This window comes from Dreissena polymorpha, chromosome 5 (genome assembly GCF_020536995.1).
Source record: "Dreissena polymorpha isolate Duluth1 chromosome 5, UMN_Dpol_1.0, whole genome shotgun sequence".
NCBI classification, from domain to species: Eukaryota; Metazoa; Mollusca; class Bivalvia; order Myida; family Dreissenidae; genus Dreissena; species Dreissena polymorpha.
Window position 1 is genome coordinate 29,065,409 of NC_068359.1, and position 24,713 is coordinate 29,090,121.

The window sequence follows — 24,713 nt, forward strand, 5'->3', positions numbered from 1 at the left end:
TGTATCATTGAGATGACTATCAACACTAATGGAAACATATTTACATATTTTTAAAGCATAACATTAGGTCATTATACGACTTAAAAGAAAAAAAATATCGGTAATGAAACTGATTTGCGGAAAATGATACTATAAAATTGTTAACTTACTAAAATGTTAAATTAAATTTCTAAAAACGTCAGTGTTAAATGATACTCATCCCGCCACATGACTGATATTTACTAAGTCCCTATAACTCTGTGCCTACGGTAAGAACTGCGTAAGCGCATTCACACACAACGCAAGCAACATTTTCAATTCCTCTGTAAAAGACAATCTATTTCCAAATGGAAAAAAAGGATCTTAATATTGAAAAACAACTAAATTGGGCAAATAATTTAAATCTAAAGTTACAAACAAGTAGTATAATTAGATATATTCCAAATAATTTGTTGGCTGTGATTGTTTTTTCGCCAATGTTTGTTCAATTATTAAAAGCTGATTTTGGGGTCAAAGTAAGATTATTTAACCAACCCTATCCAAACTACACAAATGTTGCAAATTCGAGGCTGTTGTAATATGGTTTGTTTATTTCGAGGATTGAGTCCTTGTAAGTAATTGTAAACCATTTTATTATAAAATTCTCTAAATCATTAAAAATGTCATGCTTCACAATTTGGAAAGAGAAAACAAGCTTTTTCCCTTACATTATAAAAATGCTATTCACACTTGCTAAAAAATCTATAACTGTTACTGGATATTATCCAATAAGGATTACTCTAATATTTTTTTATTTCAGTCTAATATCAAGAACAATATGAACAAAATACAAATCGGTTAATTTTTACGTTTTAATGTGGAAATGATAACATTTACAAGCAGAGCGTCCTAGTGCTTGTTTCTTATACACCGGAGAGATCGCAAGAACAAGTTATGAAAATTAACAAAATATTTACTGCTAAGTATCTCGTACTCAATATGAAGTAATGTTGTATTCGCAATTTGGTAAGGTTATGCTCACAAGTTGTGCGCACAATATTCAATATTTGGAACAAAAAACACGACAAAACAACGTTTGAGTAAAATATAAATTTAATTAAAAAATAATTGTGCAGATCAAAGCTATACCTGCATTAAGCTACATACGCAATTTTTTAGCGCAATACCTCAATCCAAACTAATGCTATTGAGCAAAAACATATTTTCAAATATGTAAAAGTGACCCTGGGCGTCATCCAACTGGTCCCAAATGCAACTCAAACCAAGTTAAGCGTGTAAGCTTAAATATACAAAATTCAGAACAATCACCGCATACAAACACAATATAGCAAACAATGACAATACTGAAACTATATAAGGAGAGACATTTTTGTTCTTATACAACATTTGTATAACCGAACACCAACTAAAAAAAATGAAATTAACCAAACTGGGATCACCGCGTTGGAACGTCAAACCCTTGAGCATAAACAGTTTTTATATTGACACAGCTGAACTCAGATGGAATACCAACGTAGGCACTGACCTTTACCCAACAGGCCCAACATGAACTTGTTAGGCCTGCTAACAATCAGCATACATACACGAATCCAGTTTAATATACTTCCATTCCTTGCACATTCAAGTTATTAACTGGAAACCATTAGGTTTAGAACAATATACAGGTTTCTTAATGAGCTACAAAATAGCGCATATTTCTTAACTGTGTATAAAGAGAGGTCCTTACTTTAACATGAGTAATTTAACGGACTATTTCTTCTTGTTTGAATCGAAACTGTGACAATATTTTTATCAATCTGTGAAAAACATTATACTTGAAATGTAATACTTATACACCAACTTCACTTTTTTCACTTAGATGATAGATAAGAAATAAACGTAACACGCTAAGTATTAAATTGATCACAAAAGAAGTAAGTGCAAAAGCACTTCTCCTTAATATATAAAAAAATACATTGAAAGTTAAATGCATCCATATATAACTTAGAGGAGATGTCCTACATTTTGAGTTAACTCCATCATCATATAATTCACTTTAAGAAACGCAGCAATATTTAACCGTAGTGTGTCTTTATAAACTTGTAGCAATCATCAAACTTCGATTTACCCATGACCCTTTGAACAGCTGCATAACTATTATTGTGTTCTTTCAGCAGATTGAAGAAATCGTTAATGTCTTTAGTTGTTAAATCAATAATGTCAGTTTCTCCAGAAGAGTTTTGCCGAACATTCGGTAGCATGTCAACATTATGGTTCTCGTATTTTCGTGACGTCGTTGATGTTTGTGATCGCCCAGCTGGTTCTTCCGGACGTTTGTGAGACGCTGGCCGAATGGATCGTTCGGTACCATGACCAGATGCAGCTTCAGATCCTGATCTGTGCGCATCCTTAGGTATACCACTTACACGACCCGATCTTGACCTGTCGGTTTCACGTGCTGAAGTGACCCTGTGTGTCGGCTTCGTCTTCGAAGAGCCTCCCGATCCGTCAACCGGTATATCAATAGGGGAAGCTGTGTTCACATCCGCATTTTTACCGTCAGCAGGTGTACTTTGATGATTTATCATACCAGGGTTTGATTCCTGAGACCGCTCTTGTCGACCTGGAAGACGAGGCAATGATTGCCTAGCGGTTGGTACCTCATGAAGGGAATACATGAAGCCCTGAGCTACTCCTCTACAGAGAATAGGTCCACCGCACCGTTACAACAACGCGGGCCAGACCAGGAAATCCACGCACGCGCCTCCTCTTGTGTAAGATTTGTATAATTCTGACTTCAATGTATCCCCGTGTTTCGGAGGCTCGTCAAAAACAACAGGAGGATCTTGTACGCACATCTGCCAGCACAGGGTGAATGCCTCCTTCAGGTAGCCTGGTACGATCAGGGCTTCACGTGCCACGGAGGAGGTAGACTGACGCAATTTCGCCTCGTACATCTAAAAAGTCGAATTTAAAAACGCACGTTAATCGATGTCGAAAGTCTACCTTTGTTTTAGTGTTAAAATTATTACGCTAAAATTGAAAATGCTATTTAATAAGCAGATCTTCAACTTTAGCTTTCACTGGATTCAATTATGCAATATCGCTTAACTGATTGCTTTAGAGACAGATAACTGCAGAATATCACGATCTAAAAGTTAGCTTAATATGACGTCTTAACTGAGGCCATTCTAAAAAAATAATATTGTTTGAGATACCTAGGCTCATTGCATGGCAGGTATGGTCGCTATATCGGTGCTTTTTAATTAAAGTTTTTGTAATGTATTTATATTGATACATGTATATTGATTAACCTTAAATGTGAATCAATTTAAATCGATACGCGTATTAAATAGTGTGTTCGCAAAATATGATTGTTGATAATAGTTAAAACGTATGTTTTACCTACAACACACATCGCTACTCAATTATGCCCCTTCATACGTTGTTTGAGCGGGTATTATAAAGGTTTTATGACATAATGTACCTCATACAAAGTATATCCAGCTTTCTCGGCCATGACTTTTCTGCAATCTCTCAATTGTTTTTCAACAGGTTTCGGCAATGGTGTATCCTTAACATATCAAACGAAAGAAACATATGGTAACGTTTTATAAAGACATTTCAATACATAAACAATTTCGATTTGTCGTGTTCACCGTGTGATCATTAATCTTATAATTTCATTTTAGACTGAAAACAGCAACAAAGATTGAAAGGACATTGTGTTGGCTACTATGCACATACCATAACATTATGATAATTTATCGAATGTCTAGCACACGCAAATACTGAAATTAGAATTTGCTTTGACATGTTGGATCATACCACGCGGTAATCCAAAGTACATAAAAAACGTCCCTACTTACTACCGGTACTTGTACAAACCTTTCCAAATATATATTTATTGCAAGATGAACACCATACGATAAGAAACAACAACCGATTGAAAACAGCAACATACAATTACCCCTGTATTCTCCCCGGCAATAGCAGCTCTCATCTTTTTGAACTGCTTCTGTGATTCGGTACGACAAAATTCAGCAACATCCTAGAAATGCAATCAAACGCGCGAGAGAAAATAAGCATACTTCTATCACAAAAAGACCTACATAAGTCTGATTCAATTCCAAACTCGTTTATATGCAAGCTTAAAATCAAATTGAGCTTTGGCTGCTTTGTTCACTTTAATACTACAATGATGATGTCAATCCTATTAAATGTTAGATGCAACAATTCTGAATGAAACACTTACCATTAATATTTTGAGAAGCTGAGCAACTGTGTTTCGTTCGTCTCTGTAAACTTTATGTATTATCTCGAACGAATCTGTCCATTCATTATCGTAGAGCTCCGAATATCGCTCTGCTAATTTTACTGGTCGATTTTTGTCGCTAAGATCGGTTATTGCTGGATTGTTGTCTGTAAGCTTATCTCCCATTGTTCTACTTAATCTGTAAAAAGCAATAGAAAGCGTAATCTATTTTAGTTTCATTATTTTCATATGTTTGATGCAATTATATATATCCGAGAAAAATATAATTATATTAAATGCAATACATCTGACTTTATTGAATACCGTAATCAAATACATATATTCTCTTACCTTGTTTTAGTCTCATTTAATTCATTCTCGACATCGGTTAAGCGTTTCCGAAGCTTTGTCACTTGCATATTTAATTCCGCCTCTCTATTCGTGGCTTCTGCCAAATCGTCGAATCCTCTTCTTTTATTCCATGACGTGTTTGTTATATTAATTCCGTTTAATCGGATTTCTTCAGTTACTCGTTTCGCTTTGACTAACTCTTCTTCTTTTTGTTCAAGAAGCCTATGTAACTGTTCTTCTCGCGACATGGCTTCAGATACTTCCTGCTGAAGCAATTCGACTTGTTGTTCGGCCCCAGTGCTTAAATTCCCCAGATAAATAAGTCTCTGCTTCTGTTTGGTTATTTGCCTTTTTGCCTCTGATGCCAGCTGCTGATATTTGCTTTTCAGTTGAGTGTGTTCTTCTTTTGAAACTGAAACCAACTCCAGGTCCTTAAGCTTCTCTTTTAATGTTTCTTTTCCATTTTGAAGTTCTTTGATCAAGGTCGTGCACTTGCTTTGCTAACGATAAAATATAACAATATATATCAGAGGATTTGTAATATAATAACGCACACATGTTACGCGTTTGTCATATACTTATATTTTAATATCAGATAACGACACACCATTAATAAAGTTTTTGCAAATGGATACAATCTTTTTAAACAACATTACATACCTCTTCAATCATGTATTCGAGCTCTTTGCGCCCTGGTTCAACCAAAGGATATATCTCCTCAGCCAGACGCAGTATTTTCTTCAATGCCTGGTAATTATGCACGTGACCCTCGCCAGAGGCCCCATCCGGCGTATTGGAAGCCATTCTGTGAACAATTAAAGGAATAATTCATAGTATACCTAAACATATACATACCCGTATACATAACAAACTCAATTTGCTTGACCGAGGTCATACCAAGGATTGAGACACACACCGAATGGGTAAGTTCCGTAAAAACTCTAATCTTACTACTAATACTACTACTACTACTACTACTACTACTACTACTACTACTACTTCTACTACTACTACTACTACTACTTATAATAATAATAATACTAATACTACTACTACTACAACTACTACACCTACTACTACTGCTGCTTCTTCCACCGCTATTGCTACTACTACTACTACTACTACTACTACTACTACTACTACTACTACTACTACTACTACTACTACTACTACTACTACTACTACTACTACTACTACTACTACTACTACTTCTTCTTCTTCTTCTTCTTCTACTACTACTACTACTACTACTACTACTACTACTACTACTACTACTACTACTAATACTACTACTACTACTACTACTACTACTACACCTTCTACTACTACTACTAATAATTCTACTTCTACTACTACTACTGCTACTACTACTAATACTACTACTACTACTTCTACTACTACTACTTTTACTACTTCTACTACTACTACTACTTCTACTACTACTACTACTACTACTACTACTACTACTACTACTACTACTCAGCGCCGTAGCCACGCTGAGGCACACCGAGGCAGATGCCTCGGCTAAAATGTTGAGGCAGATAATTATTTCATTCAAGACTTCCATTCATGATTGATGCCAAAATGGCTCAGCAAAATGATTTGGAAAACCGTATATTTAACAAAGCGTCGCACTGTACACATCGATGCTATAATCATGGTGGACATCGGAACGTACCGAGCTAGAATCGGGTGTTTTACGGCCAGGTCTGGGTCTATTTTGGACCTAGACACACTTCGGGTGGTAGGTGTTTTCGGCTTTATTGGTATTTTCCTTTTTATGACCTGCGTCGAGTTAAATCCGGGACCGTTTCAGGTGTAAGAATCTTTGTTTACATAAGAATTTTCAAATTATCCCGGCCGCGTATTTAACTTTTTTGATATAAAGAAGTTCAAGTCTGTTCTGTTTAATAGTCAATGTAGTGTAGTTGATGATAGAACTGACAGAAAATTATGACACATTGCTAAAACAACATTTTACACAAGAAAATTGAAAAAAAATGGCCAGAAACTTTACTTATCTAAGTTAAATATTCGTACTCCTCATGATAATCAATATGTCCATGTGACGCAATCGGTAAGGCATCAGACTCTGGATCCATTGACCACTATTATATTGTCACTGCGTTGGTTCGAACCCCAGTTGGTCCGTTTTTTTTCCAAATAACTTCCATCACTGATCCTTTTTATATGTGCTTATGATTAGAAACGCTTTTGATTAAATGCATTTCAACATTTTTTTGGAAAAAAGAGCCCCATGGTGCTTTCAAGCTCTAAATTGAAAAAAAATCGTCCATGAATTTTTTCACGGTGAACTTGTCTGAACTATTACAGCAAGTTTGCGGAAGCTGATTTGATGTAAACTCAAAAATAAAATTTATAAAAAAACTCATAACGAATAATATCTAAAGTAAATATAATGTTATTATATAGTAGCATGGAAATCGTTAATCGTTTATGGTAACAGAATCTAAAATTGATAATAAACTTGTAGCAGATTTTTTTTGGTTAACTTTATTGATACTAAACGGTCATATGTAGCGTCCACGATTCCGATAATTTAGGTATAAAATGTGGTTTAAATTGCCATTAAAACATACCAGAGACGTTTTAGGTATAAACACATTTCAGCGGGGGGGGGGGGGGATGCATGCCCCCGGACACCCCTAGAATGACCTAAGATACTGCCTCGGCTAAAATTTGGGCCTGGCTACGCCACTGCTACTACTACTACTACTACTACTAATACTACTACTACTACTACTACTACTACTACTACTACTACTACTATTACTACTACTACCACTAAAATATAATGGTTAAAACATATAATTACAATTGATATTTAAAGATTAAAATATTATTTTATGTCTATATGTTTGTAGATCTATTCAATACAATCAAATAAACTTAAAAATCTCGATCAGCAGCACAAGTTTATTTATCAAGAAAACGTGTACAATCGTTATGGAAAACGAAAGTACATCACCTAACATTAATACAAAATATATAGGCATAATTTAATCGCCATGTTCTCTATAAAACAAAGATTGTAGGATTACATATTTGTCTATGTATTTGAAAACAAAAAACAAGGAATACAACGCATGAAATCAAATAAACTAACCGAGAGCGTCGAGTCGAGTTCAAACAGCAAACCTTCTCTGTAAGGGGAAGTAATATATCTTATAATTTGGACTTAGCCCCCTTCAAGGTCAGAAACGCTTGCGTCAAAATGATATTCGTGATTATGGCTTGCTTATGAGAACTGATCTATTAGGCAAAATTAATTATATATGCAGATCTATAATCAATAATAGAAAACAGTATGGAACAAAACAAAATGACAACACAGTCTGTATAGTTGCAAAGCTTATAAACGAATCGTACGTCCATGTGAACATCGCTGATAACTCTACGATTATGTGAAATGTCTAATAGTGCATATCTTATGAGATACAAAACAAGACTTAGATTCGCCCACGGACTCTAGATGAGTCAATATACGCTCCGTGATTCGCCGGCCACATACGACTGGCAAATAATTATCTACGAGCATATTGTCAGAGACGTTGTTATCTACGTCTCTGATATTGTCAAATGTATTAAAAGCGCATCTAAAGCTTTGCCAGCAAAGTCAACAATAATTCAAAACGTTACTTTTAAACACTGCTCGTTATCATTTTACACACGCTGTATTGTCCATATGGAGATTGGCTTCGGGCAGTTTCGGAAGCACGAAGTACTTTTCATGAAAACGTCGTTCTTCCGACGCTGCCTGAAGCCAGCCTCGCGTTCGCTCGTTAATGTTCGATTATCGTGGCGGGAAATTACCATGGAATATATTGTCGCACGAAAAATAAAATCGAGCATTTCGGATCTCGTTTAATTTATGTTACCATTCCAAATCTAGTAATTAAATTTTGGCTATTGCTATAAGGAACACTGATTTCTTATGGGATAAATTTATTTTACGAAATATTTTGCGAATTATTCGTTTAAAATCAGTATTTATGTTACTTTACGTGTGACCCTGACATTTGCCGTCTCAAAAGAGAACACATTTTAGTGCAAGTCACTACAAAAGTGCACTATGCGTTATGAATTTACAGACCGGATAATCTGTTTTGTTGCCTTTTCCCCCTTTTTACCTTTAAAGGGATCTTTTCACGCTTTGGTAAATTGACAAAATTGAAAAAAGTTGTTTCAGATCCGTAAGTTTTCGTTTTAGTTATGATATTTGTGAGGAAACAGTATTACTGAACATTAACCATGCTCTAATATAGCCATTATATGCATCTTTTGACGATTTTAAAACCTAAAAATTATAAAGCGTTGCAACGCGAAACGATTGAATAATTTGGAGAGTTCTGTTTTTGTCGTTAAATTTTGTGAAACTACGAAGATTGCTTATATAAGGTATAAAATACGTCACGAATGTGTACTCGGCGGAATAGCTCAGTAGGCTAAAGCGTTTTTACTCCAGGACTCTGGCAGGACTCCAGGGGTCACTGGTTCGAAACCTGCTCCGGGCAATGTTCTTTTCCCTTTTTTAATTTTGTTCTTGATTTTTTACTGGAGCTTTTATGATTCAATGTTTACATTTATCAATATATAGCATTTAATGAATAAGTTAAAAAAATGCCAAAATCTGTGAAAAGGCCCCTTTAAGTGTGACCCAGACCTTTGATTAGGTAAGACGTTTGTTATTAGTGGCACGTTGTCTTGCTATTGTTAACATTTGTGGGAAGTTATTTTAAAACTGCATGAATGTTACAGTCCAGACAGGCTAGGGCGGCGATACGCGGATATTGTAACTGTTATATTGAGCTTTCTGCATGCGGCTAAAGAAAACTCATATGGTGTTTAGCTCGCCTGGCCATCTAGTGCTCATATGGAGCTTTTATCATACCGTTATGCCCGACGTTGACTTTTTCTGCTAACATTTTCCCTACTTAACCCCTTGACATATTTTAAAGAAACATCAAAATGATTCTTGGGTGACACACTTTTGAAGTTGCTCAAATCGTCCCGGTCCATTGCAAACTAGCTCATAAGGGCTAAACATGGATTGGTAAAATGAAAACTTAAAATATTTTTTTTCTTAAACCAGAAGGGGCCAGGGCCTAAATAAGTGTGAAACACTGTAGAGCCATGTCCGTTGGGTTAAAACTGGCCCCGGCCTGTAGCTATATTTATTCCCTTGTATAAATTATATTGACACAGTGAGTGTTAATATACATTATTGTCTCAAGGAAGTAGCATAGATTGTTTTCAGATTATTAAAATGTAATACTATAATTCTTAAATAAATGGTTTATTAATTTTGCAACATTTATTTCTAGCGATATTATTCATAGACTTTGTAAAGAAGCATGTGATAACCCTCACTCCAGTTCATGGGAATCACAGTCTAAAACTTGTGTAAGTATGTTTCAATGACGTGTGGTAACCGGTATCCATGTTTACCGAATACGTAAATCTGAACAGCTTTATTATATTTTTGCTCAATAGATTACATGATTTGTGTATTTCAAAATTGTGTAAGTGATACTTCATCGCTATTTTTATTTCCTATTTGTTTAACTATTTTAGGGATACATTGAATAGGCCTTGTCCGTCCGTCCGTCAGTCTGTTTTTCCGTCAGTCCGCCCGTCTGTCACAAAACTGTTCATGGCTATATCTCAGAAACTATATAAAATATCAACACAAAACTTCATGGGTGTATTGATCTAAATGAGATGTGCCATGCACATGAATCATAACCCTACACTTTCTAAAATAAGAGTAATTGCCCTTGGTTGTTTTTGTATTGTGTAACTTATCAGGGCTATATCTCAGATACGCTACACGATTTCAATATGAAACTGCATGGGTGTATAGATATCAATGAGGAGAAATGAAATGCATAAAAAACCTACACTTAATTTTGTGTGCAGATTATACCATATATCAAGGGATTTACATCCATCCATAAACAAACTTTATTTGGCGGGGGATATCAATTCAACGAATTTGCTTGTTTTTCGAGGCATTGAACCTCATTTTTGAAAGATACTTGTACTTAAATTGAAAAGCAAAAATTTAGAAACATAATAGCAAAATTAAGAGTGTCCTCTCATGTATAAACAGATAGGTTTAAACACATTACAAACAAGCGATGTGTTTGTGAAACACTATGTCCTCATATATTTGACCTTTGATCTTGAAGGATGACCTTGACCTTTCACCACTCAAAATGTGCAGCTCCATGTGATACACATACATGCAAAATATCAAGTTGCTATCTTCAATACCGGTATTACAAATGTTAAAGTTGGCGCAAACAAACAAACACACAAACAAAGCAACAAACCAAAAGACAGGACAAAAACAATATGTCCCCCACTATAGTGGTAGAGGAGATAAAAAATGAGAGTATGTGTAATTGTGTTTGAAATGGAAAAAGTTTCTAATAAGTAACATATGCACATCATACATACCCATAGAGCATAATTCTCACTGTCAACATACCCATAGAGCATAATTGTCTCACTGTCAACATACCCATAGAGCATAATTGTCTCACTGTCAACATACCCATAGAGCATAATTATCTCACTGTCAACATACCCATAGAGCATAATTGTCTCACTGTCAACATACCCATAGAGCATAATTGTCTCACTGTCAACATACCCATAGAGCATAATTGTCTCACTGTCAACATACCCATAGAGCATAATTGTCTCACTGGCAACAGACCCATAGAGCATAATTGTCTCACTGTCAACATACCCATAGAGCATAATTGTCTCACTGTCAACATACCCATAGAGCACAATTGTCTCACTGTCAACATACCCATAGAGCATAATTGTCTCACTGTCAAACAGACCCATAGAGCATAATTGTCTCACTGTCAACATACCCATAGAGCATAATTGTCTCACTGTCAAACAGACCCATAGAGCATAATTATCTCACTGTCAACATACCCATAGAGCATAATTGTCTCACTGTCAACATACCCATAGAGTATAATTGTCTCACTGTCAACATACCCATAGAGCATAATTGTCTCACTGTCAACATACCCATAGAGCATAATTGTCTCACTGTCAAACAGACCCATAGAGCATAATTGTCTCACTGTCAACATACCCATAGAGCATAATTGTCTCACTGTCAACATACACATAGAGCATAATTGTCTCACTGTCAAACAGACCCATAGAGCATAATTGTCTCACTGTCAAACAGACCCATAGAGCATAATTGTCTCACTGTCAACATACCCATAGAGCATTATTGTCTCACTGTCAACATACCCATAGAGCATAATTGTCTCACTGTCAAACAGACCCATAGAGCATACGTGTCTCACTGTCAACATACCCATAGAGCATAAATGTCTCACTGTCAAACAGACCCATAGAGCATAATTGTCTCACTGTCAACATACCCATAGAGAATAATTGTCTCACTGTCAAACAGAGATTATAACCAATACATCATTATGTTGATGCAAACGTAGGGAATGTTTACAGTCATATACATTTAATATAGGTATAGTGCATGCCTGCATTGAGAGAACCTATGAAAGAAGAATTATAAATAGTATTACGATAGTTGTGCATTTGTTATTCAGGGTTGTAATCATATTAATGTGTGTACGTTTAAATTAAATGTTTATGTACTATGCAAGAGATATGAGAACATAAAATGTTGCGAAAAAGTATTTCTCATCACTTTGAATATAACGACTCCTTTTCTATTTTTAAAAATGTCAAAGAAGACATATGCATTATAGCATTGTTGATAGGAATATCGTTTTTCTTCTGTGATGTACAAATCCTCATCCTCAATCCTGCGCATATCGACTTCACAAGTCAACCGACACCAACATGATCGTCACCGTCCTAATTTTGGTCATCTTTTCATCATCATCAGTTAGATCACTGTTACCACCCCAACAGTATCAGTACATAGTGGCATCTTTATCACCATGTTTGACCACTGTTATCATTCTTAACTCCAACAGTATCCGTGAATAGCGTACTCTGTATCGTCCTATGTTTGACCACTTATCAATCCTAACTCAAACGGCATCTGTACACAAATACCACTACCGTAATTTCACCAAGCAAACGCATGTTTCGCCATCACTTTATTAAACTATGCATACTTTTCAACCGAACGGCAGATTATGCCAACATTTCATACATGTTTCATGTCTTAAACACAAAAGTTAAAAGCATTATTGAAGGACATACGTTAATGTCATTATAGAATTTTAAACTGTTATGTTTTATATGCACTACAAAAAATATCATTTCAACTAGATCTATATTTATCTTCCCTAGCAATTTTGTCAATGAATGTTTGAAAGTTTGAAACAATGGAAACATGAATACAACAAAATATCTGCATAGTAACCTAAACCTGAACAGAAATAAACATTGAAATCTATATAACGCAGTAAAATACAACATTATACATCACACAAAACGTTACAGGCAACAATATCACACCCATGTCTGAATTGAGGGATAAATAGATGATAAAATAATGTTTAAAAATATCTTGATCTGAGCATAATTTAAAATCTACATCAAATCTGCAGCTTCCAAAAAATATCTTTGTACACCAAGTCTGCTATATCAATGAAAAGCCAAGTATTAAAACTGAATAAAATAATAAACACAGCTGTACAGCATAACACAATAATTGTTCACATGACAAAACATGTAAAAATCATCTGAAACATCCTTGAGAAATTGAGATTCTTTCTTGTTAATATCAAAGCAGAAAAGCTGTTCTAAATTCCACCAACAAAACATCATAACACCTCCTCCAACAAGTTCGAAAAAATGTTTGCGTCGTTTGTGACGGAATATTCATAACGAGTATATAGCTACAGTCACCATAGCATACCAAAATGAATGTGGACCCTTTACATAAGAACACACTGTCAAACAGGGAATACATCTGTAATGATATATAATATACTTTAAGCTCTGAGAGCAGAATGCCTTTTTAAGGTCATTAAAAATATACACAGTTGATGATAGTTATATTTTAAGCATGATTTTTAATCAGATTTTTTTAATTTAGAGTGAGTATTATCAAAAATGTGCATATCATACATTTTAAAAGATATCATACAAGTTGTTGACTAGTTAAGATTTGCTGTAGGTGTTTGCCAAGATAACTCGTATAATAATTACAATTAGCCTAAACAAAATTTCACAAGAAAAATTGCTATGAAATTATGAAAGCAGGAGTAAACTTATGGCTATTGTTCATGCACTTCCATTTATTGAGATTTATCTAGCTATGCAATTTCAAGTGGCTCATCACAAAGTTGCAAGATATGCCCTATTTAAAATATACAATTCATCTTTAAAGGCAGAGTCCGGTTAATTTCTGTGTGTCTCAAAGAAGTCTTTCATGAAGTCTGCCAGAACTTTGGTTTCTTCAGCAGTGACTGCATTGTACAGCGAGGCACGGATACCACCAACAGACCTGAAACAAGCAACAACAGTCACTCTTAAGTCATGAAATGTAAATCAAGGGTAAAATCTGTAAAATTTGCCATCCTTATCTTACATGTACTGATTATGTAGCTTACCGGTATAAATTTGCTATATATCTGAGTTGCCAAAACAGTAAGTTTTAAATTATTTAACAAACAAGAACTGGGTTTGTGAAATACAATGCCCCCTACTGCACTTTGAAGCCACACTGCAGCTATATCCAAATTGAAAACATCATTACCAAGTTACGGTCCACTGATATTTGACAAAGTTCTGGGCTTTGGACAACAGTATCTGAACGCATTTCGGAAAAAAATCTGGAAGTGTTATTTTAAAGAAACTTCCCAAGTCCAACCCATAACTTCTCCAAAAGTCTATGGACCGGAACGAAATTTTACACTTCATAGATATAAGTCATGTAGGTTAAGTGGCATACCAAAAATCAGCTAAATATCTGAAAGCCTTTCGTGAAAAACCTCCGGAACACATTTATTATAGAGAAATCCAAGGCCCATAACTTCCCCAAAATTCAATTTTACACTTCATCCGTGGGTCATGTAGAAAGACTGACATACCAAAAATCTGCTCAATATCTGAAAGTGTTGCGTTGTTTTACCTCTGGAAAACAGAATGCCAGACGGACAGACGGGGGGCATTAAATTGTATTCACAATCTAATGGTGTAGATATACAAATTGTGCCAATGACGGTTCAGTTATTTAGCTAAGCTTACACTATTTGGCTGATGAAATGTTGTGATAGAAATTTTCCATTCAAAGGAACATTTGATGCCCATTGAATTATTTCAATCAAACTGCATTATTAGTTAAGAGAACTTGTGCAAGCTTGACAATTACATAAGTCATTTAAACACCTTAACAGTTAAAATAGTCTCATAAAGTGGTACATTTTTTTATTTAACCATCAATATGAAAAGATTCTTTTCCAATATGGATAAAATAAATAAAATAGTACTTGTTTTTATAGATTTTAACTCTAATTCCATTTAATAAATCATTAAACAGAAATTATAGATATGTAGAAAATGCTGACGCAAAGATAAAATGATATGAACTTAAAGTCCTGCAATCACATTGTTTTAATAACACATATTTCTCAAAGCTACACAATAATATTGTGCTTGCAAACCAGCTTAATCAAATACTATAAAAATGTTCAAACCGTGGACAAAATATTTTCGGATCCTTTATTCCACAAATTGACCAAAAAAAATCAGGACATAAAAATAGAGAAGCATGTGTTACCTATGTCCCTTTAATTCTTTCATTCCACACTTGGAAGCCATATCCAAGAATTTCTTCTCTCGAACATCACACCCTTCCCTTGACCCAATTCTGAATGTCACATTCGTTCGGCTGCGACAGTTTTTGTTGATCGGACCAACAAAAAATCCACTGGAATTGTCCATCACATCATAGATCAAGTCTGACTTTTTCCTCGAGTTTTCCTCCATGCCTTCTATGCCCCGATGTTCCAACTTCCAGGAGAAAACTAACCCCATTATATATATACTGAAACATTTTAAAAGTGAGAAGTGAATTCTATTACAATTTGAAACGACAACATTAACAAACTAGATGAAGCTGTGGTCAGAATGTATACTGACGTTATTAACATTAATTTTTACCATGTATTCACTTCAGCTTTAAGAAAAAACCCTCCCCCACTCACCTATATGTGGGTGGTGTATTGAACAGCGAGTTATTTGCGGACTGCGTAGTGTAGCAGAACACTGAGGGTGTGGAAGGAAGAGCCTGACCAATGAGATCCTCTCGTATGATGACTACAGTACAGCCAGCACAGCCGATGTTCTTCTGGGCTCCAGCAAAGATGATGCCAAACTGTAAGTAGCATGCAATGAAAAATATCAGCCTCAAGCTCTCCACTGGTAACTGGTGTCATACGGATTGCTCTGATTCTCATATACATTAGACTGTAAACATATCCTCACTTTTCAACAAAAGAAAATAATTCAGTCTCGCTTGGTCAACCACCAAAAAAAGAAGCTCAACAGTAAAATCTACATAAATACAAAATTATATTTTGTGTAAAAGTTATTTTTATTGTATTTCACATTATTTCTGTTAACAAATATTTACTGTACATTCTTATCACAAGTAAGTTTCCAAATTAAAACATGAGTGCCAAACTGTCACAAGATACGCCCGTTCGAAGGTTTTGGACACCATGCTAAATGCTTGAAATGCACTAAGTGACCTCGAGACCTAGTTATTGACCCGGCATGACCCATATTTGAACTTGACCTGCATATCATCTAGACACAACTTCTGACCAAATTTGGTGAAGATCGGGTGAAAACTACTTCAATTAAAAGACATAATGCTTAATCCTTGAAATGCACTTATTGACCCCGTGACCTTGTTTTTGACCCGGCATGACCCATATTCGAACTTGACCTAGATATTGTCTAGACACAACTTCTGACCAAGTTTGGTGAAGATCGGATGAAAACTATTTGAATTAGAGAGCTGACACTGCTGTGGACGCCCCCCACCGCCCGCCAAGGGTGAAACTACATGTATAATACGTCCCGTTTTTAAAAACGGGCGTATAAAAAGAGGTTAAGAAAAAATTTGGGACTCTCACAAAATAAATGATTTCAGAATCAAAGCTTATTATATGAGTACTGAATTGTCAATGAATACATTTGAGACATCAAACTTTCGAGTGAGTATATTGGACGACATATCACAAACTAGCGGCACACCATGTGTCTCTGGTATAAACTGGAACTCTACGCCTGGAAAATGCAGTAGAGTCACACCATTACATTTACCCATTTATTCCTAGTGGACTGTCCCATCCTTCTAAATTGGATCAATTTATTTCCATAATTATGGATGTCTAGTATATTTATTTCTATATTTAGAATATTTCTTACAGATATTTCTTTAAGCAACAGCGCAGACCCTGATGAGACGCCGCATCATGCGGCTTCTCATCTGGGTCTACGCTGTTTGCAAAGGCCTTTTTTCTAGGCGCTAGGCATAAATGGGTTAACATATAGAAAGCAACTTCTATGAGATAAAATATTTTAACATTAATTTTATTTTCTTTGAATTAGGTCTGACTATTCCCTTCATCAGTTTTAATAAATAAATCTTGATTAACAAAAAGTAAACAAACATATAAATGTAAGAGAAAAACAGAAGCTTTTTTACATTTAAATACTTATCAATAATGTATTTTACAGACTACAGTTAAGTATAGATCTATGTAGAAACATAAAATGGAAAACATTATAATGTCTTTTTCAAAAATTCAAACAGAGCAATATTTATGAAGCACCTGAAAAGTCTGCACAATGAAATATCAAAGAATAGAAAATGGCTTATGTTTCATGTAATATTAAGATGGAGTACACATGTACTCACCGTGGATGGTTTCATTATCACAGTAGTACACGTAGGAAGCATCTGGACTCAGTTTCCACTCTGACTGGTCTGGTATATCTGTAGGGTAAAATATGTACAGTACATGTATTTCATTCATGTTAAGAAAGCTATGGTTATATTTCATAATTTAGACATGGCATTTTGGGTTCTTGTTAAACTGTTTCTAGATAAATCAACAACAATTATAATTGTATTTAAAATGTTTACTTCATGATATGGAAATCGTTCACGGTTTATTTGTAAAATCTTTATTAAATCAATCCACTATTCCTCAAAGTTTAAATTAAACCAACAAATAATGAATACCAGCATATGGATTATGAGGTAATAAGATTAATTTAAAAAAGACCTAACATAAAAACATAGAAAATGGAGAAAATAATTATAACCCAACTCACTTGTGTAGGTTTTTGTTTTTGGTAGAACATAATTGACTTTTCCGTATCTTTGAGCCTCTGTGGCAGCATTTGCCGACCAGGTCCCTGTGACGATGTAGTCAACAGTCTGGCTGGGTTTGAGATTCATCAGGTTGAAGGGGACAGCACTTAACAGGCCATTACCCCCGCTTTCGCGATAGGAGCTTTGATTAATAAGGGGCATTTAGGAGTAAAAAAGATAACCCTTAACAATAAAATCGGTCATAATACTGGAATATTGTTACAAGCTTAGTAGAAAAAGAAGTAAACAACTATCAAAACATGTTTATGAGTTATTTCAGCACAAATTGTTAGGATCTGAGATGCTGAAGACGAGATTTTGTACGTTTTTTTTTCTTATTTTCCTCTAAAAACGCATTTTTTTCTTCAAAACTCGCTATGCTCTTTAAATTCACGAAACAAACGCAGTTATTCCGTGAAACTTGCCCGAACGCGTAAAATCCCGCCCCAAAAAAGGTGAATTTCTGTAAATACAGCTCCTTTGTGACTGGGCCTGGTTTGCCTTTAGGTCAGAATACACTAAATAGTTTCCCTATATAATTCAATGTGAAAGCGACAACTTTAACCAAAATAAATGCAACATTGTGCACATAGAGACCCCCATAACCATACCTTTTCTTAAAGGCCATTCTAAGCGGAATCGATTTATGTAATAAAAAAGATATGTCATGTTCAATGCAAGAAAGAACTTGACACAAATCAAAATCGACTGTTTTTGCAACTTTTTTTTCGGCCGTTTCTTAGTGGAATGTAACCTTTTTCAATGCGATGGTTTACTATAGTCTTCAAGTTAATCATATTTCAGGGATTCAGTAGTAAACACCTATTCATGCCCTACCATTATCTCCGAAAGATAACACCCGAATAATAGATAAAAGTGTAAAACATGCCTTCCGTTCAACTATGGTATTTTTTTAGAGAGTACAGCCCTTCATGAAACGGTTATTTAGTGTACTGTAACCATGATCCGATTGATCTAATCCGGTGTCGCGGGAGAATTGCAAGACCGTGAGAAAGTTAAGATTTACAGGAAAACAACAGGTTTTGCGCATGCGCAGTACGATGTAAACATGCTCGTGAGGAATGCAAGACCGGGGCCCGTATTCACCAACCGATTCTTAGACTTAAGAATAAAGAATATACTTAGAGCATAGAAAAATGTGTTCAGTGTTTGAATATATACAGGCCTTCACTGGTGATTATGTCATTAACAAAATGTTCTATATGAAGAATAATATAGATAGAGATGTTTACTGCAGAGTTTGATTCAAAAGTAAAGGAATTCTTGAATATTCTAATTTAAAGAATTTTCTTTATTCTTAGACTTAAGTCTTAGAATTGTTTGGTGAATACGGACCCGTATCCTTTTATTATATCAACGATTTTTACCCTATTTTAATGATTATTGCAAATGGCAAATGATTTAGATGCTGAAAGTCTACTTTAAAAAAAACGAACAATATTGTCATGATTTTTTCTCGTTAGTTTTCTTATTGCGTGAACACACAAATAATATTGTTTTTATAACGTTAGCAGATTGATTCGGCCCCAAGCAATTTTGGCTATTTAGTTGGGGATATAATCTGGGTCGTTTATTATTAAAGCGTCGTTTTACTTGGTGTTCCAAGATGTTCACATGCCGGCGTGTTGTTTATTTTGCAAATGGTCAGACAGAATTTGTTCAAAGAATGTGTCAACATTCACTACTAGGGTTGCTTAAAACATACAGTACACATATTTTTAAAAATAAATGTGAGACAGACTCCCAGTATAGTCGCAGTGTGCCAATTAATGGGGAAAAAAAGAAAGCTTCAAATACTTTAGGCATAGGCAGACATATGATCATGGGAACAGTATGTTCAACGCACTGACATATGTGATCCAGTGTGGTCAGTTTCCAACAAGTGCCAGCCAGAAAACAGGGCCTACCCAAAGTAAGTAGTTGCTGGCCTTTTTTCCATTGCGTATTTGTCAGTGAAAAAATCAATAATTTATAATTGCATATAAGAAATTTAAAACAAGTTATGCTGCAGTAAAGGACTAGGTATATGCAAATCTTTCATAAAAGATGAAAATGTATTGCCCAATCATTCTAAAAAATTTAAACCTTAGATTATTTTTCTGTTGCAGTTGTTTTGTGGTTTTTTAATAAATGGTTATCCAAGGAATGGTAGAAAGTATGTCAAAATTCTTCCATCAGGGATAAAACGCTCTTAATACTGATAATAATAAATTATGATAAATGATTGTTAGTATGGCTATGATATTATGCATAAGCCATAATATGTTAATATCAGTATATTTGACATATTAATGTTATTCTTGTGTTATATATATAGGAGAGTGTATCAATCTCCATGCAGAAGTGTTCCTTGCTCTCACTTACACTTCGGCAACGGGCTCAGCAGCTATTAGAACAAGAACCTTGTTCAAACCGAACAAACATATTCAAAGAATATTAAATTTGAAATAGGATAGAAAAACATTTAACAATGCAACACCACCACCCATGATTGTAGGGAACCTTTGACCCCTTCATTTATGTCCAATCATTTTCTGATCTACATGTAACAGGAAATACCTCTATTGAATTATTACCCCCACGCTTTTTGAAAAGCGTGGGGATATTGTGGTTATCTCCGGCGTCTGTCTGTCTGTCTGTCCGTCCTGGTCACTATCTCCTCCTACACTATAAGCACTAGAACCTTGAAACTTACACACATGGTAGCTATGAGGATATGTGCGACCCTGCACCATTTGGAATTTTGATCTGACCCCTGGGTCAAAAGTTATGGGGGTTGGGGTGGGGCCGGGAAAGAGATTTTTACTCGTTTTTTTTAGGTAATTTTACTATAATTTCTTTATTTCTACACCGATTGTCTTCAAATTGATACTGAACCTCTCTTATGACAATACGGTCAATCTCAACTATGCATAACCCCATTACCAACCCTGGGGCGCCCCGCCCACATAGGCCACGCCCACCCAAAATTGCCTTTTACTATAATTTCTTCATTTATACACCAATTCACTTCAAATTAATACTGAACCTCTCTTATTACAATACGGTAAATCTCAGCTATGCATGGCCCCATTACCAACCCTGGGGCGCCCCGCTTACATAGGCCACGCCCACATACGCCACGCCGGCCTAAAATTGCCTTTTACTATAATTTCTTCATTTCTACACCGATTCACTTCAAATTGATACTGAACCTCTCTTATGTCAATACAGTTAACCTCAACTATGCATGGCCCCATTACCAACCCTGGGGTGCCCCGCCCACATAGGCCACGCCCACCCAAAATTGCCTTTTACTATAATTTCTTCATTTCTACACCGATGCACTTCAAATTGATACTGAACCTCTTTTAAGACAATACAGTCAACCTCAACTATGCATGACCCCATAACCAACCCTGGGGAAACCCGCCCACATAGGCCACGGCCATTCAAAATTGCTTATTACTATAATTTCTTAATTTCTACAACGATTTACTTCAAATTGATACTGAACCTCTCTTATGGCAATACGGTCAATCTCAACTATATATGGCCCCATTACCAACCCTGGGGCGCCCCGCCTACATAGGCCTAGCCCACCCAAAATTGCCTTTTACTATAATTTCTTCATTTCTACACCGATTCACTTCTAATTGTACTGAACTTCTCTTATGACAATACGGTCATGGCATGCATGACCTATGCATGGCCCCATTACCAACCCCGGGGCGCCCCTGGGTCAAACATGCGGCGGGGGATACGCGTCGGCCTCTGCCGCGCCATTTCTAGTTTATTATGTTGTACTTGTACTGAACAAGTTTAATACTAGCCAATGTATATTTTTAATCAGAATTGTTCACAGACTGTAATCTTAAAACAATTTCTTTTCTTCTTATAAGATTCATATTATTATATTGGTGTTTTAGTACATTGATCTTTTATTTTTTGGATTCAAACAAAAATGACATTACATGTATTCAAAAAACAAAAACAAATTAAATGAGAACATGCCCCTTAAAATGGTATCATATTTCTGGGGATATTAACAGAGGAAAGCCAAACCATATACTATATTGTTAGATTTTAATGCCAGTATTTAACGCATGTTTTTAGGAATAATAATCCATAACCATTTAATTAGGATAATTTTAATAATTGAAAATACATGAACCATGCAAATTCATAAAAAAAGGAACTTAAGATAGAGTTTTTCTTATATGAACTGATAAATTTCTCTTCATCATATAGTTTTTTCATATGAACTCGTCTTATATAACGTTTTAACAACCGTACTATGTTTATGATTTCATAGCAGCAATTCGTAAAATATAGTATTATAGTTTTAAAGTTGTATTGTTTACAAATTTCGTCTTAGTGAACTGTGACTTCCGCTCGGGGATATTAATAGAACGCGCATGCGCAAAAAAAATCACTTAATGAGGCCAATTTGTGTTCTTGAGATTTTCGGTCGTCTGCTACAATACAGAAGATCTCAATTGTTTTTCTTGAAACCTCATATTTAACCAGAAACTGATGCGGTCAATGCTCATAAATTATTTAAATTATTTATTTTTTACAACTCGACACACTTTGTCGTATACATATACTTGCACTTCTTTCAAACAAGTACCTAGTAAACATGTAAATAAAAGGAAAACTAATTTAATTTTCGAGTTTTTTTCACTACCGAATTTCTGAAATTATCTCCCGTTTATTAATACGATGAGCGTCACAAATTTTCAAGAAGACATTAAAAATGGTTATTCTGATATGCACTGATATTGGAAACAAATTGTAACAGTACTTATACACGAATTGTAACAGTGCTTATACACGCAGAATAAGACATATTGCGCCGTAAAATTACTATATTCACGTCATTATAATGTTTCGGTTAAGAAACGTATCATTTTATCTAAAACTTGTTTCCATTTACTCAAATTATATAAATGTCCGGAAAATACTCCTGTACAGTGTAAAATTACCTCCCTTTACTGACCCCATATACGGGCTTTGTCCATACGCATACGCATGCGAACATCAAACAACTGTTTTGTTTGCATTCACTTTTAGATGACGAACCCAGGATATATCAGTAAATGTGTCATGCCACATTTATTATTATTAAGTAAGTAATCCAAGAAAAACCCTATGTTTCGTCCGACAAATACTCGCTAACCAGTACAGTAAGCAAGGAGGCAAATAGGTCTGGATTTATTCCTGAATTTATCACACGGTCTTTCCTACGTCATGTTGATTATGGAATATGAAGAGTTGTTATACCCACAAATACAGATCTTTTCGGAAGGTGGATTTAACCATCGGTGCCTATTTATTTCATTGGCAACAAAAACACGTACTGCTAAAAAACGTCCATAGTGTAGAAAGATGGTGGGCGAATAAAGGAATTGTATACAGTATATTATATTGCGAATGTTTGATTGACGTTAAACGAATTTCTATTTCAACACTATATGTCGTTTTCTTTAGCAAAATTGTAATAGTACACGCCCCTTGTGTTATATATGTATTATAAGTATGGTAATTATGCTGGTAATGAGGGCCGTTTAATTACACCTTACTTATGCGAGCCTATATTATATTTTGCCACTTAAAACGTTATTAAGTGCTTCTTATTCAAACATAAAATATATATGACACCGCTATTATTAATAATTAGCAAGGAACGAGCAGCTTATACCCGTATTGTTATTATCTGACATACAAAATCATCAAATATGTCAATATACTTTTCATAATGAGTTATGCATGTTTGATTGCAAAATAAAATAGTCAAGTGAAGCCCATTACATGAAACAGAAATAGGAATATCCTCGCAATCATAATTTTACGGGTCAATACTTTTATAAAACGGTCGAGATTAAAACAGTGATAAAGATGTCAAGAATGTCAAAACAATACATGGTTTCATAATGAAGAAAAAAAGGTCTTTCTCGATATTTAATACGCGTTCTTCAATGTTATTTAATTTTATGGACATAAAACGAGAACCCAGCCCAGATCGGTTTGCACACGTTCGTTTATTGTTACAGATTATTAGTTAATGAACCAATTAAACATTATTTCTTCTTATTTCATATGTTTGGGAAAGTAATTTTAAAAAACGAAGTTCGTTTATTTTGACGACATACGATGTACGAGTCTTTATGGTTTTTGTTTCCCAATAAACTTCACTTTAAAAATATTACAACATTATATGTGAAATAAGCAACATAATTGCAATTGTTAAACTTATTTTGGAAAACATCATTAAGTAAAACATAGTAATATAAATCATTGATCTAAGTTAACTATTTATAAACCAGGCTTAAGAAATTTTGAGAAATCGGTGCTAGTTGCTCAAATCATTAACGATTAGATAACATGAAGTCCGTTTACATGTTGATGTTATTATATTTACATTTTAAAGTTATTTATGGCCAATCAAATTTTAAGACTGTGTTTATGTTATGTATGTTCTTAATAATAAATTCTTCGCGTGTCTCATGAATAAGGGAATCAATGGAAAATTTATCAATGCTTTGAGATCTATGTACTCTAATATGAGGGCAGCTGTGAAAACTAATGGTGGTATAACAGCGAGCTTTCCATGGCTTAAAGGATCCCGTCAAGGTGATATATGCAGTCCAATTGCTGTTCATTCTCTTTATTGATGACCTTAATACACTTCTCAGGAACACATGTGCAAACGGCATATTTGTAACTAAAGACATCCCTGAAATATTAACTCTT

At 34.9% G+C, this 24,713-nt stretch overlaps 2 protein-coding genes across 4 annotated transcripts in view; both read right to left on the reverse strand.

Annotated features, from left to right (window-relative positions):
• LOC127880755 (uncharacterized) overlaps nucleotides 1-24,713 on the reverse strand; it is a 75,560-nt gene that overhangs the window by 24,179 nt on the left and 26,668 nt on the right. Inside the window, exons 2-4 of the mRNA XM_052428119.1 lie at nucleotides 5,225-5,369; nucleotides 4,565-5,064; nucleotides 4,214-4,412 (exon numbers count right to left, since the gene is read on the reverse strand). Coding sequence (XP_052284079.1) covers nucleotides 4,214-4,412; nucleotides 4,565-5,064; nucleotides 5,225-5,368 — 843 coding nt within the window. The 5' untranslated portion in view covers nucleotide 5,369. The remainder of the gene's footprint in view (nucleotides 1-4,213; nucleotides 4,413-4,564; nucleotides 5,065-5,224; nucleotides 5,370-24,713) is intronic.
• LOC127880757 (phosphoserine aminotransferase-like) overlaps nucleotides 1-24,713 on the reverse strand; it is an 85,929-nt gene that overhangs the window by 12,765 nt on the left and 48,451 nt on the right. Inside the window, exon 9 of one of the 3 annotated variants that reach the window (XR_008049729.1) lies at nucleotides 13,396-14,072. Coding sequence is in view for 1 of the 3 variants with exons in the window: in XM_052428121.1 (XP_052284081.1) it covers nucleotides 13,967-14,072 (106 nt within the window). In the remaining 2 variants the exon portion in view is untranslated. Of the gene's footprint in view, nucleotides 1-12,697; nucleotides 14,073-24,713 lie in introns of those variants that run through there. The other 2 variants (XR_008049730.1, XM_052428121.1) reach the window with 2 other exon arrangements.